At 41.1% G+C, this 17991-nt stretch overlaps 1 protein-coding gene across 3 annotated transcripts; it reads right to left on the reverse strand.

Annotated features, from left to right (window-relative positions):
* Positions 1-1697: 1697 nt before the first annotated feature.
* Positions 1698-7635, reverse strand: LOC125710237 (SLIT and NTRK-like protein 5). 3 transcript variants are annotated; one of them, XM_048979771.1, is made up of 2 exons: positions 7130-7635; positions 1698-5281 (listed from the first exon to the last, which is right to left on the reverse strand). In XM_048979771.1, the coding sequence occupies exon 2, from the start codon at positions 5228-5230 to the stop codon at positions 2639-2641; it is 2592 nt and encodes an 863-aa protein (XP_048835728.1). In that variant the 5' UTR covers positions 5231-5281; positions 7130-7635; the 3' UTR covers positions 1698-2638. The 3 variants fall into 3 exon arrangements, with proteins under 3 accessions (XP_048835728.1, XP_048835726.1, XP_048835729.1); XM_048979769.1 differs by lacking the exon at positions 7130-7635 and adding an exon at positions 6057-6461; XM_048979772.1 differs by lacking the exon at positions 7130-7635 and adding an exon at positions 5457-5518.
* Between the last annotated feature and the right edge of the window lie 10356 nt (positions 7636-17991).

A 17991-nucleotide genomic window follows, 5' to 3' on the forward strand; every position in this document is an offset into this window, starting at 1 on the left:
CCCTGAACTGAAAAATGCTTGCTATCTTTGACAAATAAGTGATAAATTTAGTATATTCCTTCACTTAAATGGGGAGTACAATTAGAATATTCTTTAATTTCCCTTAAGCCTAACCCATAGTCATACATAAGGACAGATTAATGTTCAGATACTAACAATTAATCCTAAAAATCAATGTCCTATGCGTATGGGTTATGGGAACGCGCACACACATACACACACACACGCACACACACACACACACACACCAGCAGGTATTAATGTTCTTAAAAAAAAACAGGCACATAGATTGTTTTGCCCCCAAGAATCGCAAAGATCACAAGACGTTTGAGAGTTTTGTACTATGCAGAGTTCGCATGTAATTTCCAAGTCCTGAAGGCTGACAACCTATTGTTATTTCGACCATGGATATTTGCATAAGAGTTATATCGCCACAGTTGTATGAGATGAATATCTTCATACAACAGTAGACAAGCCACACTCTCTGGATATTTGAAATTGAAAGAAAATGGCATATTCTCATTTAAGCAGATATTTTTCTAGAATTAAGTAGGATATGACTGTTGCATCGGAACATTACAGTAAAACACACACACACACACACATTTGTATTCATATCTTTGTGGGGACTGTCCATTCATTTCTATGGGCAAAACCCTAATCCCAGCAATGACAGCCCTAACCCCTACCCAGCCCTAACCTTAACCATAAGTAACTAAACAAAATACAAACAAAATAAAAGACTTGTGGCATTTTTAGTTTTTTGATGTTGGTCCCAGATGTTTATAAATTTGCAGTTATCATTGTAGATACTGAAAAAAATGTTAAAAAACTTATAAACTTAAAAAGTTATGTTCCCACAATGAAATAAGTACAACACACACACACACACACACACACAGGTGCACACACACACACACACACACAGGTGCACACACATTATCTACACACTCTCCAAACAAATACATACAGGGACATTGTTCGACTCTTTTAGTGATCATTAACCAGGAGATAAAAAATGGTTAAAAAAATGCTCAACATTCTCTATTGCATGTCAACTGAAACAAACTATTTTAACTTAATTTCTGTTTTTTTAATTAAACAAAGTATGGAATGACACATGTAGCTAGACCAAATACAGCACTATATCATTTGAAAACCACTGTATCGCTTTTAGTAATTATGGTAAAAGTATATTCAATAAGTTAATATGTGCAATAAACCTCTGTAATTACAGAATGATTAGAGAAGTACATTTAAAGACCCAGTCTAATCAAAGTTAAGATTTTCCTAATTACACTGTATTTTTACAATAGTTTGCACGAATAAGAGGTGGAGGGTATATGATGAGCACTGTATCCATGTCAGGCTTCGGCTGAGCAAGTTGGGATCCTTTCTTGACATTGAGAACAAACCTCTTCTGAATGAAGAATTGGCTGTACTACTTGAAGTAAGGGTTATCAATCAAGATTGAGACACAGAAAATTCATGAATGACACTGGCTCATCTATACAGACTTGACAATTCTCCCCCTGCAGCAATGCATATGAGTGTTTGCTTTATCTAGAGACTGGAAACCGAAATGATTAGATTCGGGTGGGACCAAAAACCATCGATGGAAATAATTTGTTGGTGACACGTAATGAACATTCATAGGATACTTCACTGTCACCCCAAGAACAGCCGCTGCCACTAGGGAAATGAATAAATGTCCATTTACACATACATGTTCATAGTAACCAGACATCATACATCGGCTTTTGTTAACACATTTCGGTGAAAGTAGTAAAGGAAAAATAAAACTAATGAAAGAAAAGGCATCACTAATCCTTGTATCAAAATAGATGATATGTTAAAATATAAGCATTAGACAACATAATTATGACATTATTATTTAAGATTTGAAATGTTTAAAAAGTCAATAGCAATGAAAATACAATTTATTCTCATTCGTTTATGAGAAACTTCTCCTTCTGTTTCCAAAAATGCTGAAACCTCCCAAACTACGTTTTATTTATGGAACATGGATTTTTTTTTTTCTTACACCAGGGTTTGCGAACGACAAAGTTAAGGTGAATATATAAACTACAGTAAATGATCTGAAAAGACAAAACAGAATTTTACAGGTATCCATGACATGTGACCTATATAACCAAGGTTAAAAAAAAATCTTAAAGAAACAGATAAAAATTTGTGATGGTACATGACAGATTTCAGGTAAGTATGACAATAAATATTTACTTACAGGGAAGAACCAAAATGTACAGTAAAATGTACTGTTATATTATGTTTAATCAGAATGAGAATTATAAACATATGTGATTCACAATATATGTGTGGTTATACTCATTGCAATGCATTTGGGTAAAATTACCTGTATCTACAATAATTTGTATTTAATAAACATTTATTATTGTTTTTTTTTTATAATGAAAAAGTATCATCAGTTGCAGATCACAACCCATATATTCATCAAGTAGAATGTAGAGCATTTTACATATGTAATGTAATGCATTTTTAAAAATAATCATTGTGTAGTCCGGCACACTCCCTTCACCGATCTTTAAAGTTTGTGCCAAGGCATTTTCCAACGAGAATCACACTGGAAAGGAAAATACTATTTGATATATACAGCATTTCAAAACTGGCTGAATGTTGTCTGTTTCTCAAGAACTTCGAGGTAGTCCGGCTCAGCTTGGAGTTTAGCTTTTAGTTCCAAATATTTGTTTCTGCTGGGCTCCACGTACACAGTACTTGGTGCTGTGCTGTACAGAACCGTCTCTTGTACCCTTTCTGGGTGCAAAAACTGTCGCCTGACTTCGTAGTTCGGGGTGTAAATGTACGGCGCTGGTCCGCTAAACTTGTATTCAAACGCATTTCCAGACGGCGACTGTTTGTCGGCATCAAGAATACCTTTGAAAAAATTATCAGCATCTTGCACGGGGGATGGGTTCTCTCGCGGTTCTATTGTACTCACGCTGTAAGTGGTACTTCTCAGATCACTATCCCTGTCTTCATCAGCATTATTTTTATATGTCACTTTTAACTCGTGCAAGTCTCTATAATCCTCCACGGCATTGCCTTCTCGGGACCTGTAAATGGGGTTTTTGCACATATGGCCCATTGTGTGTGGAATATACTCATAAACATGCCCTGCTGGGTTTTTCACTTTTGGGCCGGACCTATTACTATAGAGGCTGTACTGCAGATTAAAGGAGCTGACGTCAGAGTTATTGTTGCTGGTCCGGTCATTTTGAGTCTTTTTACGTCGCTTCATGACAAGGACAAACAACCCCGCGGCGATGAAAACAGATAATATAAACACCAGGAGGAGGCTGAGAATCAGGACGGAGAGCGGCACCGTGTTGGATGGTTTTTTGTATCTCAGGGTACTTTCTACGGTTGTGGAGATGTCTGCAAATGAGTCTTCAGATGGAGGCACTGTGGAGGCAATGACATCAGAGTAATCGGGACACAGGAGATCCAATCGGATGGATCGCATATCCTCCCCAGACAGTCTCTTTGGAGATCCACATATCACGTCATTAACAACAGTGCCCGTATTGAGCTGCTCCAGCCAGATCTTCATGCCCACCACATCACAGGAACAATCCCACGGGTTCTCATACAGATCTATCTGTACCAGTGATTTCAGCTGATCTAACACACCACTCACAGGAAGATTCTGGAAATGATTGCTGCGAAGATTAAGTCTAGCTAGATTTAAACCGGTAAAAATGCCTGCAGGTAAGGTTTTTAGAACGTTGTTATTGAGGAAAAGCAGCTGGAGTTTGGGCACATACTGAAAGGTGCCTGACACAATTTCTCTGATCACGTTGTATTCTAAATACAAGTACTGCAGGCTTTGCAACCCATAAAACATATCCGCTGTGAGGCGCTCAATTAAATTGCCGTTCAAGTACAGCCTACGCAAGTTTGTTAAATCCCCAAAGGCTCTGTCATGTATGTGGGCTATCCGATTGTTACCAAGGTGAAGCAAATCTAATCCGGTGGCTTCTATGAAATCAGGTCTGCGTACGACAGGGATGTAATTCCCAGTGAGGTACATCTTTTTCGGATTGTATGGTTTCGGCTTCAAGTCAGAGATGCTCTCAATCTTCCTCTCCTGGCAGTTAACATTCAGTCCGAGGTCAGATATTTGTAAATTACATGAGCAGGCAGTAGGGCAGTCCAAAGGCACTGGAGATTTTGTCTGATAAGCAATTATTGGACCATAATTATACGGAATGCGAGACGTGGGTTTTGACCTTGATTTGCTTGATTGGCGGGTGCCCTTTGTCGGCCTTGACGATGACCGTAACACTGCAGATGAGGTGACAGAGGCAGTCACAGCAACAGGGGTGGTTTGGAAGTATCCAATCGTGCTCAAGGGTGGCTGGGGCCGCATGTCGTACTCAGAAATGGCTCTCCTGGGACATAACTCCTGCTTGGAGACCTCGTCCAGGTCTCTCCCGTGCAGCCGGAAAGGTGAATCGCAAACAACCTCCCCAACTAGTGCGGTGTAAGCAATGCTCTCCAACCAAGCCTTCAGAGCAATAAGCTCACATGAGCAGTTCCATGGATTCTCTTCCAGTCGTATTTCCACAACTTTGTCCATGTGTTCCAAAAGCCCCACATAAGGGAACATTTTCAACCGATTTCCCCTCAGATCAAGGTGAGTCAAAGGTACATATCGGAATATGTTGGTGGGCAGAGCAGACAATAAATTGTCATTCAGAATGAGCACTTCTAAAGTATTCAGTTTGCTAAATGCATTAGATTCTATATTAGTGATGTAATTGTAATCAATCTGCAGATATTCCAGATTCTCAAGGCCAAGAAAGGTATCATCCCTCAGAAGATCTATCTTGTTATTGTTAAGATGTAGTCTCCTTAATCCTTGAAGTCCATTGAATGCTCCAGTTTCAACTTCTGAGATGTCATTGTTACCTAAATGCAAAATTGTTACACCAGTATAATTGATAAAGTCATTAGCAGAGAGTCTTTTCAAGAGATTTCCTGTCAGTAACAGATGATACATTGGAAAATGCACTGGGCTTATTTCAGACAGTCTGACAATTCCTCTGTTCTCACAGCTCACAGTCAGAATCCCTTCTTTCTCTTCACAGGTACAAAGGTTTTTACAAATCTCTCCATAACCGTCATACATCTGAACGAAGCTCAGAGAGGTGGCAACAGATAAGATGATTTTCAATATCCAGATATGCATTTTCACAAAAAAGGACGGCTAAATTTCTGCAGTAGAAATATGTAGTTTCATCTAGAAAAAAAACGGAAATATTTTCTGTTTAAGAATCATACAAGGACACAAACAAAATTAACTATATGCAAACAGTACTACAGGAAACTAACGCAATGCATTGTCATTGTAAATCCATAAATATTAAAAATAAAATACAGCGCACATCGCAGGTTTTGATGTAATAACAACTTACAAATTGTAATATTAAAAAGAAAAGCCCCTTTTCCGGATCTGGTCACGATTCTTCGATCCTTTAACATCTTGGCGAAGTATGTAGGCTATCTGTACAGTGAGCAGCCTGTAACATGGCCCCGGAATAGGCTACACACAGCGCCCTGAACATACAAGCCCATGTACTGCTAGACATTACTGGGAACTAAGCAGTTTGCATGAACAACTAAAATGCGGGATAAAGATCCGAAATAAGAATTATTGTATTTTTTGCGCTGCACCGAACGGCAGTTCAACCAACTGCAAACCGGGTAATATGTCATGATCACAAACTAAATGGAGTACACAGTATTTCATTAATTAACGCGTTAAATAACTTAATATATAAGCAGGAATATATTACGTTTAAATCCATTTCTGTATCTGCGAACACAGGCGTACTTTACCGATTCGTACACATACACACGTATAAACAGAAGTAGGCGTAATATTAGTAAAGCCGTATTTTAATGTGTCCCTTCAATATAAGCAGCGCCGCAGTCAGAAAAAGAAAATCCAATCCACAAAATAAAACAAATAAATAAATCCATAATAATCTCCCATATATGTTCTCTTTACTCACCCTGCATATCCGATGACTTGAAAATAGTATCGCAACTCCTGTATATCAACCGATTTCTTCGAAAATATTGTAATATTTGCGTATCAAAGGATCGTAAGCCGGTGCATTTATCATGGGAAATGTTCATCGCCAACCTCGCAAGACTAGAAATGCTGATCGCAACAGCGGCGATAGTCACAGCCCATCATCCCTCAGCAAATAAATAAATAAGACAAGAAATAAATAAGCAGCCGACTTGATTAGAGTCACACGTGAATGGGCCACGTCACTGATTTAACGTCCAGCATTTCATAATGATGAGGAAAAATAAAAGTATATCAGAGCCTTTTCTCTGTAGCATATCCGGTTTGTGTCGAAGAATCTTTTGATTTACACAGATTCTCTCCTCCGCTCCTATCCTCTATCACACACTCCCCCTTTCCTCCCTCTCTCTCCTTCTCCCTTCATCCCAGGCAAACGACTCCGTTTTAGTCTCAAAAAGCTTTTTCTGCAGAATCCATGAAACATGACGCGCATCGTCTAGCTGAGACGATGGCAAAATTATTCAGACTTACTCACCTCAGTGTTATGCCAACCTGCCAATCGCTTAGAACCCCGCTATATATATATATATATATATATATATATATATATATATATATATATATATATATATATATATATGAACATTTCCCCTCTAAACTATTACTCCCAGTATTTTTTTCTGCATAGAAAATGAACTGTGAATAACTTCTTAGTTTTCTTTGATAAACGAAATTGTTTCCAAGCCTAAATAGAGAAATGCTTTTTAAAAATTGTGATCATCAGAGGACTTCCAAACAACCGGACATAAATTACGAATCTGGTAGATTATTCAAAGGCCATAGAATTTCATACCATTCCGTTGCTCTTCTGAGTGCAATCGAACGAAAACGAAATGGTTTCCCTTTTTCATATATGTGTATTTGCACTATTCCGTGTGATCCGGTGCCTGTCTGATCCGTGTGATACATTTAAGCACCATAAGAGGAAATCATTTATTTTCCGAAACGCACAAACAAGACAACTATAAGTACAAAATGTCGAATTCTTACCAGGTCGGACTTCCTTAATGTAAAAAAATAAGTATCACAGTGATTCCTGCCCATCTTTACTTGCTGTTTCTGCTGTCCTTTGCCCGACTGTGAAATCCTTAAAGTAAGACTTTCGCAGCTCTTCGGCCGCTGAATCGACTCATTCACGCTGGCAAACGTGACGGCGGACCCGGTAGAGCGCATACTGTTTTTCTTCCATAAAAATGCACAAAATCAAGTTTTACGAAACAAAGGACTATAGTGTTCACCGAAGTAAACAAGAAATCCATGCATCATTTATTTATAAACCGACGTCGTGCTCCGTTGAAAAAGAAAAAAAAAATGACAAATGTTTGAACCGGCTTGGGAGGCTGTCCCCCAAAATCCTGCGCGTGCTACGGGTGGCATCGCTGTGCACACAGATCTGTCATTTTATTCCAGCCAACCGTTAGGTCCAGTTTTTTAAGTATATCTGCAGACATCTATATTTATATATGTATTGCTTTATCCGAGCCATCACAATGTAATAGTAGAATAAACCAAGTAAAATCAGCTGATTAGGGGGTTGCACATTTTAAAGCTTGATACGTCTTCCTATGTCTTCAAAGCTTTCAATTTCTCAGTGGGAGGGGGTTGGGGGGCGGATCAGGTCATACCTATAGAGGGCAGTGCTGCGATGTATTGGGAAGCGTTTTCGCGATGCCTTTCGTGTTGGGTGTTGATCTGATGTGGGCCATTAGCACAATACAAATAAATAAACAAATGGTAAGACAAAGGTTAGGTGGGTGAAGGAGATTTGAGGCCATCTTAATTGCACCTTGAAATTCCCTTTAAACCCCAGGTTTTCATATGTACTTGCAAAGTACTGCATAATACAAATACTACATAATATAATTACAGTAATATCTTAATGCAGCTGTTCTTCAAGTAGGTTTTTTTGCCTATTGTCAGTCAAGGTCAGCCTTTTAAGACAGCAGTCAATTTATGGATTGGTGAGTTAATGAAAGTATTGGAATATTTTGCATATATATATATATATATATATATATATATATATATATATACACACACACACACACACTTACACACACATACACTAATTTACATCTTAAAACAATAACATTTACAGTTACAGCTACAGCACATTGGCCTACCAAAGGTTAGAGGTTTTTCAACTATAATTAAAGAGCCAAAAGATTAGTTTTCTTTGGGGGTGTTGAAGCACTGGATGACCTAGTAATGTATGTTTGTTTCTTTGTTTATGTATTTTTTAATCCATTTGTCTTTTACAGTCAAATGTGCTATCTATCATGATTGACTAGCAGGATTGATACACTGTCAGAAAAAAGTACCAATTTGTACCTTTAAGGGTGCAATTACATGTCCCTGGGGCTGCACTCTCAGCCGATTGTACGCTAGCTCTAGGTGAATTAACCTTTTAAGGTACAGAAATGGACTCCGAGGAACATTTCTTCACCATTGGTGGTACATTAATGTTGTTGGTACCTCGAGAAACAAAACTGTAGCAGGGCTGAACTAATTTTTCTGACGGTCTATCTAGATGACTAATAATGACATGACTAGACTCAAGGTCATTAGCATGAGGTCTCATATCCAAACTCACAATGCAAACATTGTTGGATCGAACAGGCAATAGTTCTTCGAGCAGATAATGACAGGTGAAAACAAGCAAATTTAAATCTTGACCCAAATCCATATTCCAGACACAGTGTTACTCAGCGCAACACAGGAAAATCACCAAATCAGAATCACAGGATGAAGAGCCGTAATATGAAGAACAAGCAGAAGTCATACACCGCAAAGGGCAAGTGCAAAACAAGCCCTTGCTATGGTGAAACATTCACTACTTCGTAAAGATGTGATTGAACACCAGGTGCTTTTAAACCCTGCTAATTAAATCAGGTTGATGAGCTACAGGTGTACCGGGAGGCGACCTGAGCCTGGCAGAGTAGACGCTTGGTTTGATGGGGGGAATGACAGTACCTCACCTCCACGGGGGGTGCCGGAAGTGCTCGACCACCAGTCAGGTGGGCAGCCACTACGGTGAGGAGCAGGATGATCTGGCAGAGCATGCTGGGTATTCGCAGTGACAGACAGGATATCAGGGACAGGGAGGCCCACAAATGACCATAGTCCTCTCAGTCCACCAGGTACTGCAAGTGAGCCCTGTTACTCTTGGAGTCCAGCATGGTCTGAACTGAGTATTCAAATTCTCGTCCAGCATCTAGAGGAGGAGAAGGTTTAGCAGCGGTAAAAATGGGGGTCACTGCACTGTAGAAAACTAGCTTTAGCAATGATTTTTGGCATGAAGTTGAAATATAAAAACAGGGTGGCAACTGCAAAGAATAGGTGATGCAGCTGATTTTAATGGGTTAAAATATTCTGTCTGTATCTCCACAACCCTCTGGAGTTGAACATGTGCTTTCTTCCAAATCTGGCCACTTCATTTAAATCACTCAACAGCTGGGGCATTATCTGCCTCCATCTCCCACTGGAATACTCTGCCAGAGAAAAGGGTACAGCCCTGTTACAGTTTGGTACCCAAAGGTGCAAACAACAGTAATGAATCCCTGGTGGTACAAAAACGTTCCTCAGAGGCCTGTATGTTTCTGTATGTTAAAAAATATGTTTACCTACAGCTAGGGTACAATTGGGAAACCCTTCAGGGTGCAGCTGCAGTGACAAGTACTGGTACCCTGGAAGGTACAAACTGCTACTTTTTCCGACTGTAGAAGGAGCTGGCATCCTAGAACACACTGGGAAATGGTTAAGCATACAGAGGTAGAAACTAGTGAGCTCTGCATATTTTGCTCAATAAAGATAGCAGCTCTGATCCACTTCGCTTGAGGAGAAACTCTGCCTCAAAGAAAACCTGATTTTTTGTTTCAGTCGCTTCATCTGGTCATTAGACTGAGAATGATACGCAGCACACACACTGCCATGGATTCCCATTGAATATTTCCCATATATAATGTGTGAACTGTGGTCCTTAGTCCAAGATATTGTCTTTTAGCATCCAAGAAAAACAAGAAAAAAACTCGGTTAAATGATACTCAATTAAAGGTTAGCTTGCTTAACTAGTTCATTCATTGTACTTAGCAGAGGAACTCGAGCATATCTGCAGGTAAAAGTCTTTGACTGAACACAGCAAAGAAGCCCTTAGGTCCTCTGGAGAAGATGTGGCCTCCTGAACATTCGGGATAGAAGCTGTGCTTTATGGGTGATTCCCGGATGCCTGGCACCCACGGACTTGTGCACCAGTTGTTGCAGCTGGGGAAAAATCCAGGTTGGAACACAAGTCCTATGAGGTGGAGGCTATGGGAGACTTGGTTCAGCGATAAAAGGGTCTTGCTGGGAATCCGATGAATTCCCTTCAAATGGGAGGGTTTTGGGGACAGCAGGATCTTGAGCTGCTGCAGTGATGGGGATTGCATTTACATTGCTGATTTTGCATCCTGTAAAATAAAATAGAGGGATGAATAGGGCATGGGTTTAGTGTCTTTGCGTCTTAGATATGTTGCAGGTTTTGATGATCTATAAAAACCACAAAGAGGTAAATTACCACTTGCAATGAATGCTCCTACTCATCAAGTGTCAGTTTGATGGCCAGCAGCTCAATGTTCCCCATACAATGCACAGGGGAAGAGTTTAGAGGGAAAGACATGGTGTTGGAATTAAATGACTCCCACATCTACCTTGGAGGCATCTACCTTCATGCCAAATTGAAGAATTGGGCCAGGTTGTTTCTGGATGGGTGTGGAGTCTTGAGATGATGGAAGGCAGTGAGCGCTGAGTCATATCACAATATCTTCTTAGTGGCCGCGCACATAAGTGAGGGTGGTAACTTTTCTAAAATTCTCCATGAATTTTTTATAGAGATTTGCAAAGGCTAGGAATTGCTGCAGAACTTTGACAGTCTAAGATTGAGGCTAGCAGTGAATGAACGATACCTTTTTATCCATTCAGACTCCTATCAGACCTATAAATGAGATGGCGGATTAGTGAGATGCACATTTTTTTGCCTTGGCGTGCAGTTGTTTTCTTGGAGTCAGTGCAGAACTTGGCTTACATGATCCTTGGTGACATTAGTGGTCCATCCTGGATACTGAAACATGTTCCAACTACTAGGGGCAAGACCAGGGATTGAGGAGGCTAACAACAAAGATTACCTGTGTCTTAAGGTAGATCCGTGTGAGTCAGTGTTAGAGGTCAGCGTACATCTCCGGTCATGTAACAGGTGGTCTTTAGAGATTGACATCAGGCTAAACAGATACAGGCTGTGCATATCACCTGGATTTGTAAGCTTGGTCTGTAGATTCATATGTAGTCGACTGTGATAAATAGGGAGCGGGGAAGGTTCCTCCACCCATTTCACACTGCTTAAATGTGAAATTCCATCCTATAGTCTGCTGCCATATCACTCTGCCTTTGTATCTCACATATCTGGATTCCCACGTCTGTTCCAGCTGTGTGGGTGATCAAAAACTTAATTAAAAAAGTGCACAAAACTGGGTCTCAGAAGATACTGTGTGGACATTCGGATTCCATAGGGCAATAGCTCAGTCTAGTGCACATTAATGTTGAAATCATGAAATGGATCTTCTCCTGGTACGGCGGTGCAGTTGTTTGCATTGTTGCCTCACACCTCTGGAACCAGGGTTCAAGTTTCCGTCATGGTTCCATGTTCTCCCCGTGTCATCGTGGGGTTTCCTCTGGGTACTCCGGTTCCCCATGTGTGAGAGAATGGTGTGTGAGTGTGCCCTGTGAGTGGTTGGTGCTCCACCCTGCCTTCTGCCTGTAGCCTCTGCGATTGGCTCTGGACCCCCTGCAACACTGAATAGGACAAGTGATTACAGAAGATGGATCTTGTTCCATTTGGTTCGGAGCACTGCAGGGTGCTGATCAATATATGCAGTACAGTGTGCGAGGAAGCCCTAGTGTTTATTAGGATTACAGTCATACCTTTCAGGGGTAGCGATAAAAACAGCAGAAGGTAATATGTTGAGAATAACAGCGGCTACTGCACCATGACCTGACAAGCTGGAAATGCTCACAGGAGGTGTCTGCCCTGAGAGAGTGACTGGGGTTTGCAAGCCATCATGTAGTAACTGGATCAACTCGCTCAGATTCTCCTCCTGGCCATTCAGTCATGCCTCAACCTCTGCTAGGTCTATTATGTGCCAAAGTATTCTGTGATAGATGGACAAAGTAAGATCGTGGTGTGGTAACATGGTTTTATTTGCAAAAATTCTGGTCAAAACAGGCAGTTGGGCAGGTACAGGGAGATGAAGGAAACCAAATTCAAATCTTGATCTAAATGCAGTTCAAACACTGGCAGAAGGTCAGAAAGTCAATAAGAGAAACATAGGAAAGTTGCACACAGGGGCAGGACAGGCACAAAACAAACAGGCACAAAACAGTCAGGTTGGTGAAACATGTGATACTTTACAAGGATGTAACTGGACACCAGGCTTTTTATACCCTTCTGATTAAATCATGCTGATGAGCTACAGGTATGCTGTTAGTATTTGGGGGGAGGAGTGGGAGACAACTGGGGGGGGGGGTGCAGTGGGAGACAACTGGAGGGGGGGATGGGAGCCAACTGTGTTACATTGTGAGGACGACGTGATGAATACCCATTTTTTACCTTATGGGGACCAGTTTCCTGGTCCCCAGTTAAGGGAAACTCTATTTTATAAAAATCCATGACTGCAAGGCAAAAACTCTTGTATTTTGTTTGGTTACTTATGGTTATGGTTAGGACTGGATAGGGGTTAAGGCTGTAATACTGTAGTCAGCATTAGCATTTTTCCCATAGAAATGAATGAGCGGTCCCCAAAAAGAAGTAATTACACTGTGTGTGTGGGGGTGGGGGGTGTTTGGGCTTGAGAGTAAGTAAATCTCTGGAGGAGGATGAAAACAATCATGTGGCAGCAAGCAGATGGAGTCAAGAGATTCACTGACCTTCCGACTCAGGTATTACTGCGGTTAATGTGTGTTATTTAAGAGATTTTGAATAAGGTGTGATTGTTGATGCCATGACAGAAAATTTCTTGGTTCGTACTCCGCAGTGTGTTTACAGAGAAGACTGTGATGCACAATTCCATAGTCAATGGCATCGCAATGGCCAACAAACCTAATTAATGAGAGGTCAGAGGAGAATGACCTCGTTAAAGTTAACAGAAAGGTCGCGAGTACAAAAATAACAATTCAGTAAAACGCGGGTGTGCGCAGTGGCTTGCCGGAAAGCACAGCTTCTGGTCTCGGAGGTAAAAGTGGAGCCTATAATAATCTAGCCACTGAATGTATATAAATATAAAGCATAAATCAGTGTTTTTCAGCCTCCAGGAAACTGGAGCATGTTTCGTATTCATTGGTGCCTGGAACAGCTTCTTTATTTTTCATCTTATGAATCCCCTTTTCTGCCCAGTCCCAGTTAGACCTTACATGGAGAGCCCAGTAAAACACTCAGTCCCCACTGATTCCACATGCTTTTGTTACTGTCGTGACTGGAGTGAATCTGGAGTAAAAAAGAAATTCCAGAAAGTCTTCTATTAAACCGTATTGTCACTAAAAAGACACATTTTTAGTCTTTAGGGAAGACGGACGGAGCAGGTTACTTGGAAACACTGTGACCTTGCAAATCTCTGTTACATATATGAGAGACAAAAATGGTAGGATTTGCTCAAGATATGGAGAACAGATTTTTAAGGGCTCTCTATGACAATGTTTTGATACATCTACTGATACATATCTACTGATTAGTACTATTATATTAATATAAAAGTAATTAGGGGTATTGTACCAATACTGCTACCAATAGCAAGACCATTCCTCACTATATATCCTGTCATTTCCTTAATACTGCATGTTCCTTAGGCTTGGCCTGATACGGATGCTGGCGGATGCACATTAGTGACGTTGGTAAGTGATGGTTTCCTCTCCTTAGTTAGTTGTGGATCTTTTGTTTATTGCTTTGGCACATGTGCTTCCCAAAGCCACCACCAGTTTATCATAAACCCCCAAAAATGTATGTCACCCCCCCCCCCACAACACACCACATTATTCACCAAAGAGATGTAATTTTATCTTTGCAACCTTTTATTCTTCTATAGTGAACTTTGTGTCTTTGTGTCGCTTTGCAAGGCAGTGAAGGAACGTACCACTGCACTCCAGTGTGTAAGGAAAGCTGCTGTGTATCTATGAGTGAGTAGCATGTGTGTGTGTGTGAGTGTGTGTGTGTGTGTGTGTGAGTGTGTGTGTGTGTGTGTGTGTGTGTGTGTGTATGTGAGTGTGCCCTGTGATGGGTTGGCGCCCCGTCCTGGGTTATTCCCTGCCTTGTATCTATGAGTGAATGGCATGTGTGTGTGTGTGTGTGTGTGTGTGTGTGTGTGTGTGTGTGTGTGCCCTTTGATGGGTTGGCGCCCCTGCCATAAACTTCAGTCCCTCTGTGACAAGTGGTTACAGTAAATGGATAGATAGGTGGTTTGTATCCTTTACTAGAGGCTGGAATGAAGTGTACAAATATTTCAAATTATCAAATTTGTTTGTTCAAATTTTTGTAATATTGCATAATGTAACATCCAACAGGCACAGTGGTACAGTGGCACAGTACTTTATTCTGTTGCTTCACACTTCTGGGACCAAGATTCAAGTCTCCATCATGGCTCCATGTGTGTGGTCTTTGCTTGTTCTCCCCATGTCATCGTGGGGTCCCTCAACCCCGGTCACAAAACATAGTACGGTGAATCGGAGTTTCCAAATTGCCCCTTCACCTTTACACTGTGTCTCGAAAGATCCGACAAATAATATTTGAGTTATCATGCTGACAAGATCAATTGTCTGAGCTGCACTTCTCGTTGTTACTGCAATGCAGTGTTGCTTCACTTTTGGGGCAATCCATCCCGAAATTTAATTGGTCTCATTTTATCAGCCATGCAATGCCTCTGCAGAGCTTCAGAAAGATCCAGCAAATGGTTTTTCAGTTATCATCTTAACAAGAAAGCGTGAACAATGGTGGTCCAGTCCCAGAAATATATGTATTCATCATGCAGGGATACAGTTAGGCATTCGGCGTCTGTTTAGATGGTTGTATGCCCATGTCAGTCCAGTGCCATGAAGAGGTCGCTTGGACACAGTGGTGTAGCTATAAATTCTGGGCCCCCTGACAAAATGTCACCCCACCCAAATTTACATATATTTTGACATATTCAAGGCCCCCTGTCACGTTCCGTGTCCCTGCATCCTCCGGGGTACCCTTGCCCCTCTGACTCCCCTGCTTGGACATGTCGATATGTGGCTAATTTAAGTCAAAGTGGTTTATTAAGTTCAGTTAAAAGCGTAGTTTGGGGAAAAATCATTGATTCATATTTCTAATGCAGAGTTTTTCACCCTGAGGTCTGTGTAAGAGGTCTTTAACTCTGCTTGGCTTTTCATTTGAGTGGTCCATGGTTTAAGAAATGTAGAAAATCCCTTATCTAGGTGATAACGACATGAGAAAAGGTTATAAACGGTAAATCTCTTCAGACTCATGTAAAGGTTACGTGATCCAAATATCCTGTGCTTTGAAGGGATTGGACAAGGTCACCCCACATGACTGCTGTATGTCTCATTTTTATCTACTATGCTTGTCCATTTATGTCTCAGTGCATGTTCTGATCATCCATGCTCTCTGTCTCCCCACATTTCCAGATGTTCCAGGGTGGGCAGCATCTGAGCTGGAGTCCCTTGGAGGGGTGACATCGCGGATGAGACCTACGAACTGCCACCCTACACAGGCCAGCATGAATAACGGACACATCGATGGACTTTGTCTTGATCCATTATCACAGCTAATATCTACAGTAGCTTTTAACAAGCAAGTCCACTCTTTTCTATTTTCAGTAATGTTAGTATGTCTGGGGGGGGGGGAGTGGGGGGGGGCAGCCAGTTGACCTCAGACCCCCAGGGATTTTTTTCTCCTTACTCTGAAGTTTGTGGTTCCTCTCCTCTGTCTTTAGAAATTTCAAAAGGCTTTTGAAATATTTTTTTTTCCTTTTTTTCGTTCTGTATTAGTCTCTCTAATAATGTTTAATGTATCACAACACATCCATGTAAAGCGCCTTCGGACAACTCTGTTGTGAAAGGCGCTATATAAAAATAAATTGAATTGAATTGAATGACAACTTTAATCCATGAACACATGGCCACAAACTAGCAGCAGCATAACAGCAGTTAAGACGCGAACATGTTCTTTTTAAATATATATAGGAAGGGTAATAAAATACGGCTCCTGCAAGTGTTCAGGAGCTCAGCAAAGAAGAATGTGACAGAAGGATTTAATGGCAGACAAACACATTCATTTCTTGCTTCCTGTTTTTGGGCACAGGTGGATGCAGGATGTGGGACAGGACAGCAAAAAACTTTTGAGAAAAATAAAATTGCTGTTTTGGTTGGGAGAATGTAAGAAAATAAACAGCACCACATGTACTCACTCTGCATTTCTCGCCACAGGAGTCTGTAGGCAGGAGTACTAAGAGGGAAGCAAAGAGGAACATACCAGTGTTTTCAGAAAACCGAAAAGGAGGGACAGTGAAGAGAAATCAATACAGATAATTGTGATCATACAATTACTCCTCCTGACACAGCTAGTGGATCTTCACCACCACCACCACCCCCCCTCACAAACACCCGTCTTACATAATTTAGCTGAGGCAAAAACCTTGGATGCCATCACATCAGCAGTCGATAAATTGTACCACCACTTAGATATTAAATATCCAAATCCAGAAGAGAGCTAACAAGAAGGGGTGAATGCTCTCCTCTTGTTTGACATGTTATTTATGTTTTTCTGTGCTTCAGTGTAGGAGGTATTTGACACCGTGATGCTTTGATGAGACAAATGTCAAGGAAATCCAAGTAGTATAGCAATGTGCTGTATGACTTTATTTGATTTTGCCCGCCGGGTAGGATAACGCGACATAGGGGAACTAAGTATAGAACCTTCAGGAGTAGGCAGGGTCAAAAATATACCTTTTATATGTAGCAGATTTTGAGGTGGGATTTTTTGGTATGAGGGGATGGATCAGTGGCAAGTAGCCCTATTGCCTCTCACCACCACGTTTGTGGGTTCAAATCCCAACCCCGCTTCTGTTTTTTTTCTGTTATTCCCATGTTTTTATAGATTTTCTTCAAGGATAAAATTGCACATAGTGTGTCCGTGTGTGTGTGTGTGTGTGTGTGTGTGTGTGTGTGCGAGCAGGTACACCTATCCTTATGGGGACACAATGTCCCCATAACATGATAAATATCTGTGGTTTTTTTCCCCTTATGGGGACCGGTTTCCTGGTCCCCATAAGGGAAAACTCTATTTTATAAAAATCGGTGACTGATATGAAAAAACTAAAAATGCACAAACTCTTGTATTTTGCTTGGTTACTTATGGTTATGGTTAGGGCAAGGTGGGGGTTAAGGTTGTCATAGTTAGCGTTAGCATTTTTCCCATAGAAGTGAATGAGCGGGCCCCATAAGGATAGGTATGCCCTACATGTGCCTGTCTGCATGTGTGTGTGTTTGTGTGTGCATGCGCGTGTGTGTGTGTGTGTGTGTATGTGTGTGTGGTGTGTGTGTGTGCGTGTGTGTGTGTGTGTGTGTGTGTGTGTGTGTGTGTGAGTGTGTGTGTGTGTATGTGTGTGTGCACGCACTTGCTTCACAACTGATTAGTATCCTGTCCTTGTTGTGCCCCTTCCTTGTACCTGCAAATCCTGATCTGCAAATATCTCTGTACCGGAGAAGTAGAATGCATTTGGATAGATGGATGGATGGATGGATGGATGGATGGATGGATGGATGGATGGATGAATCTTTTTCCCCTGTAAGAAGGA

This window comes from Brienomyrus brachyistius, chromosome 16, assembly GCF_023856365.1.
Source record: "Brienomyrus brachyistius isolate T26 chromosome 16, BBRACH_0.4, whole genome shotgun sequence".
NCBI classification, from domain to species: Eukaryota; Metazoa; Chordata; class Actinopteri; order Osteoglossiformes; family Mormyridae; genus Brienomyrus; species Brienomyrus brachyistius.

Excerpts from the sequence above, each read along its gene's own strand:
- LOC125710237 (XM_048979771.1), bottom strand. The coding sequence starts at position 5,230 with ATGCATATCTGGATATTGAAAATCATCTTATCTGTTGCCACCTCTCTG.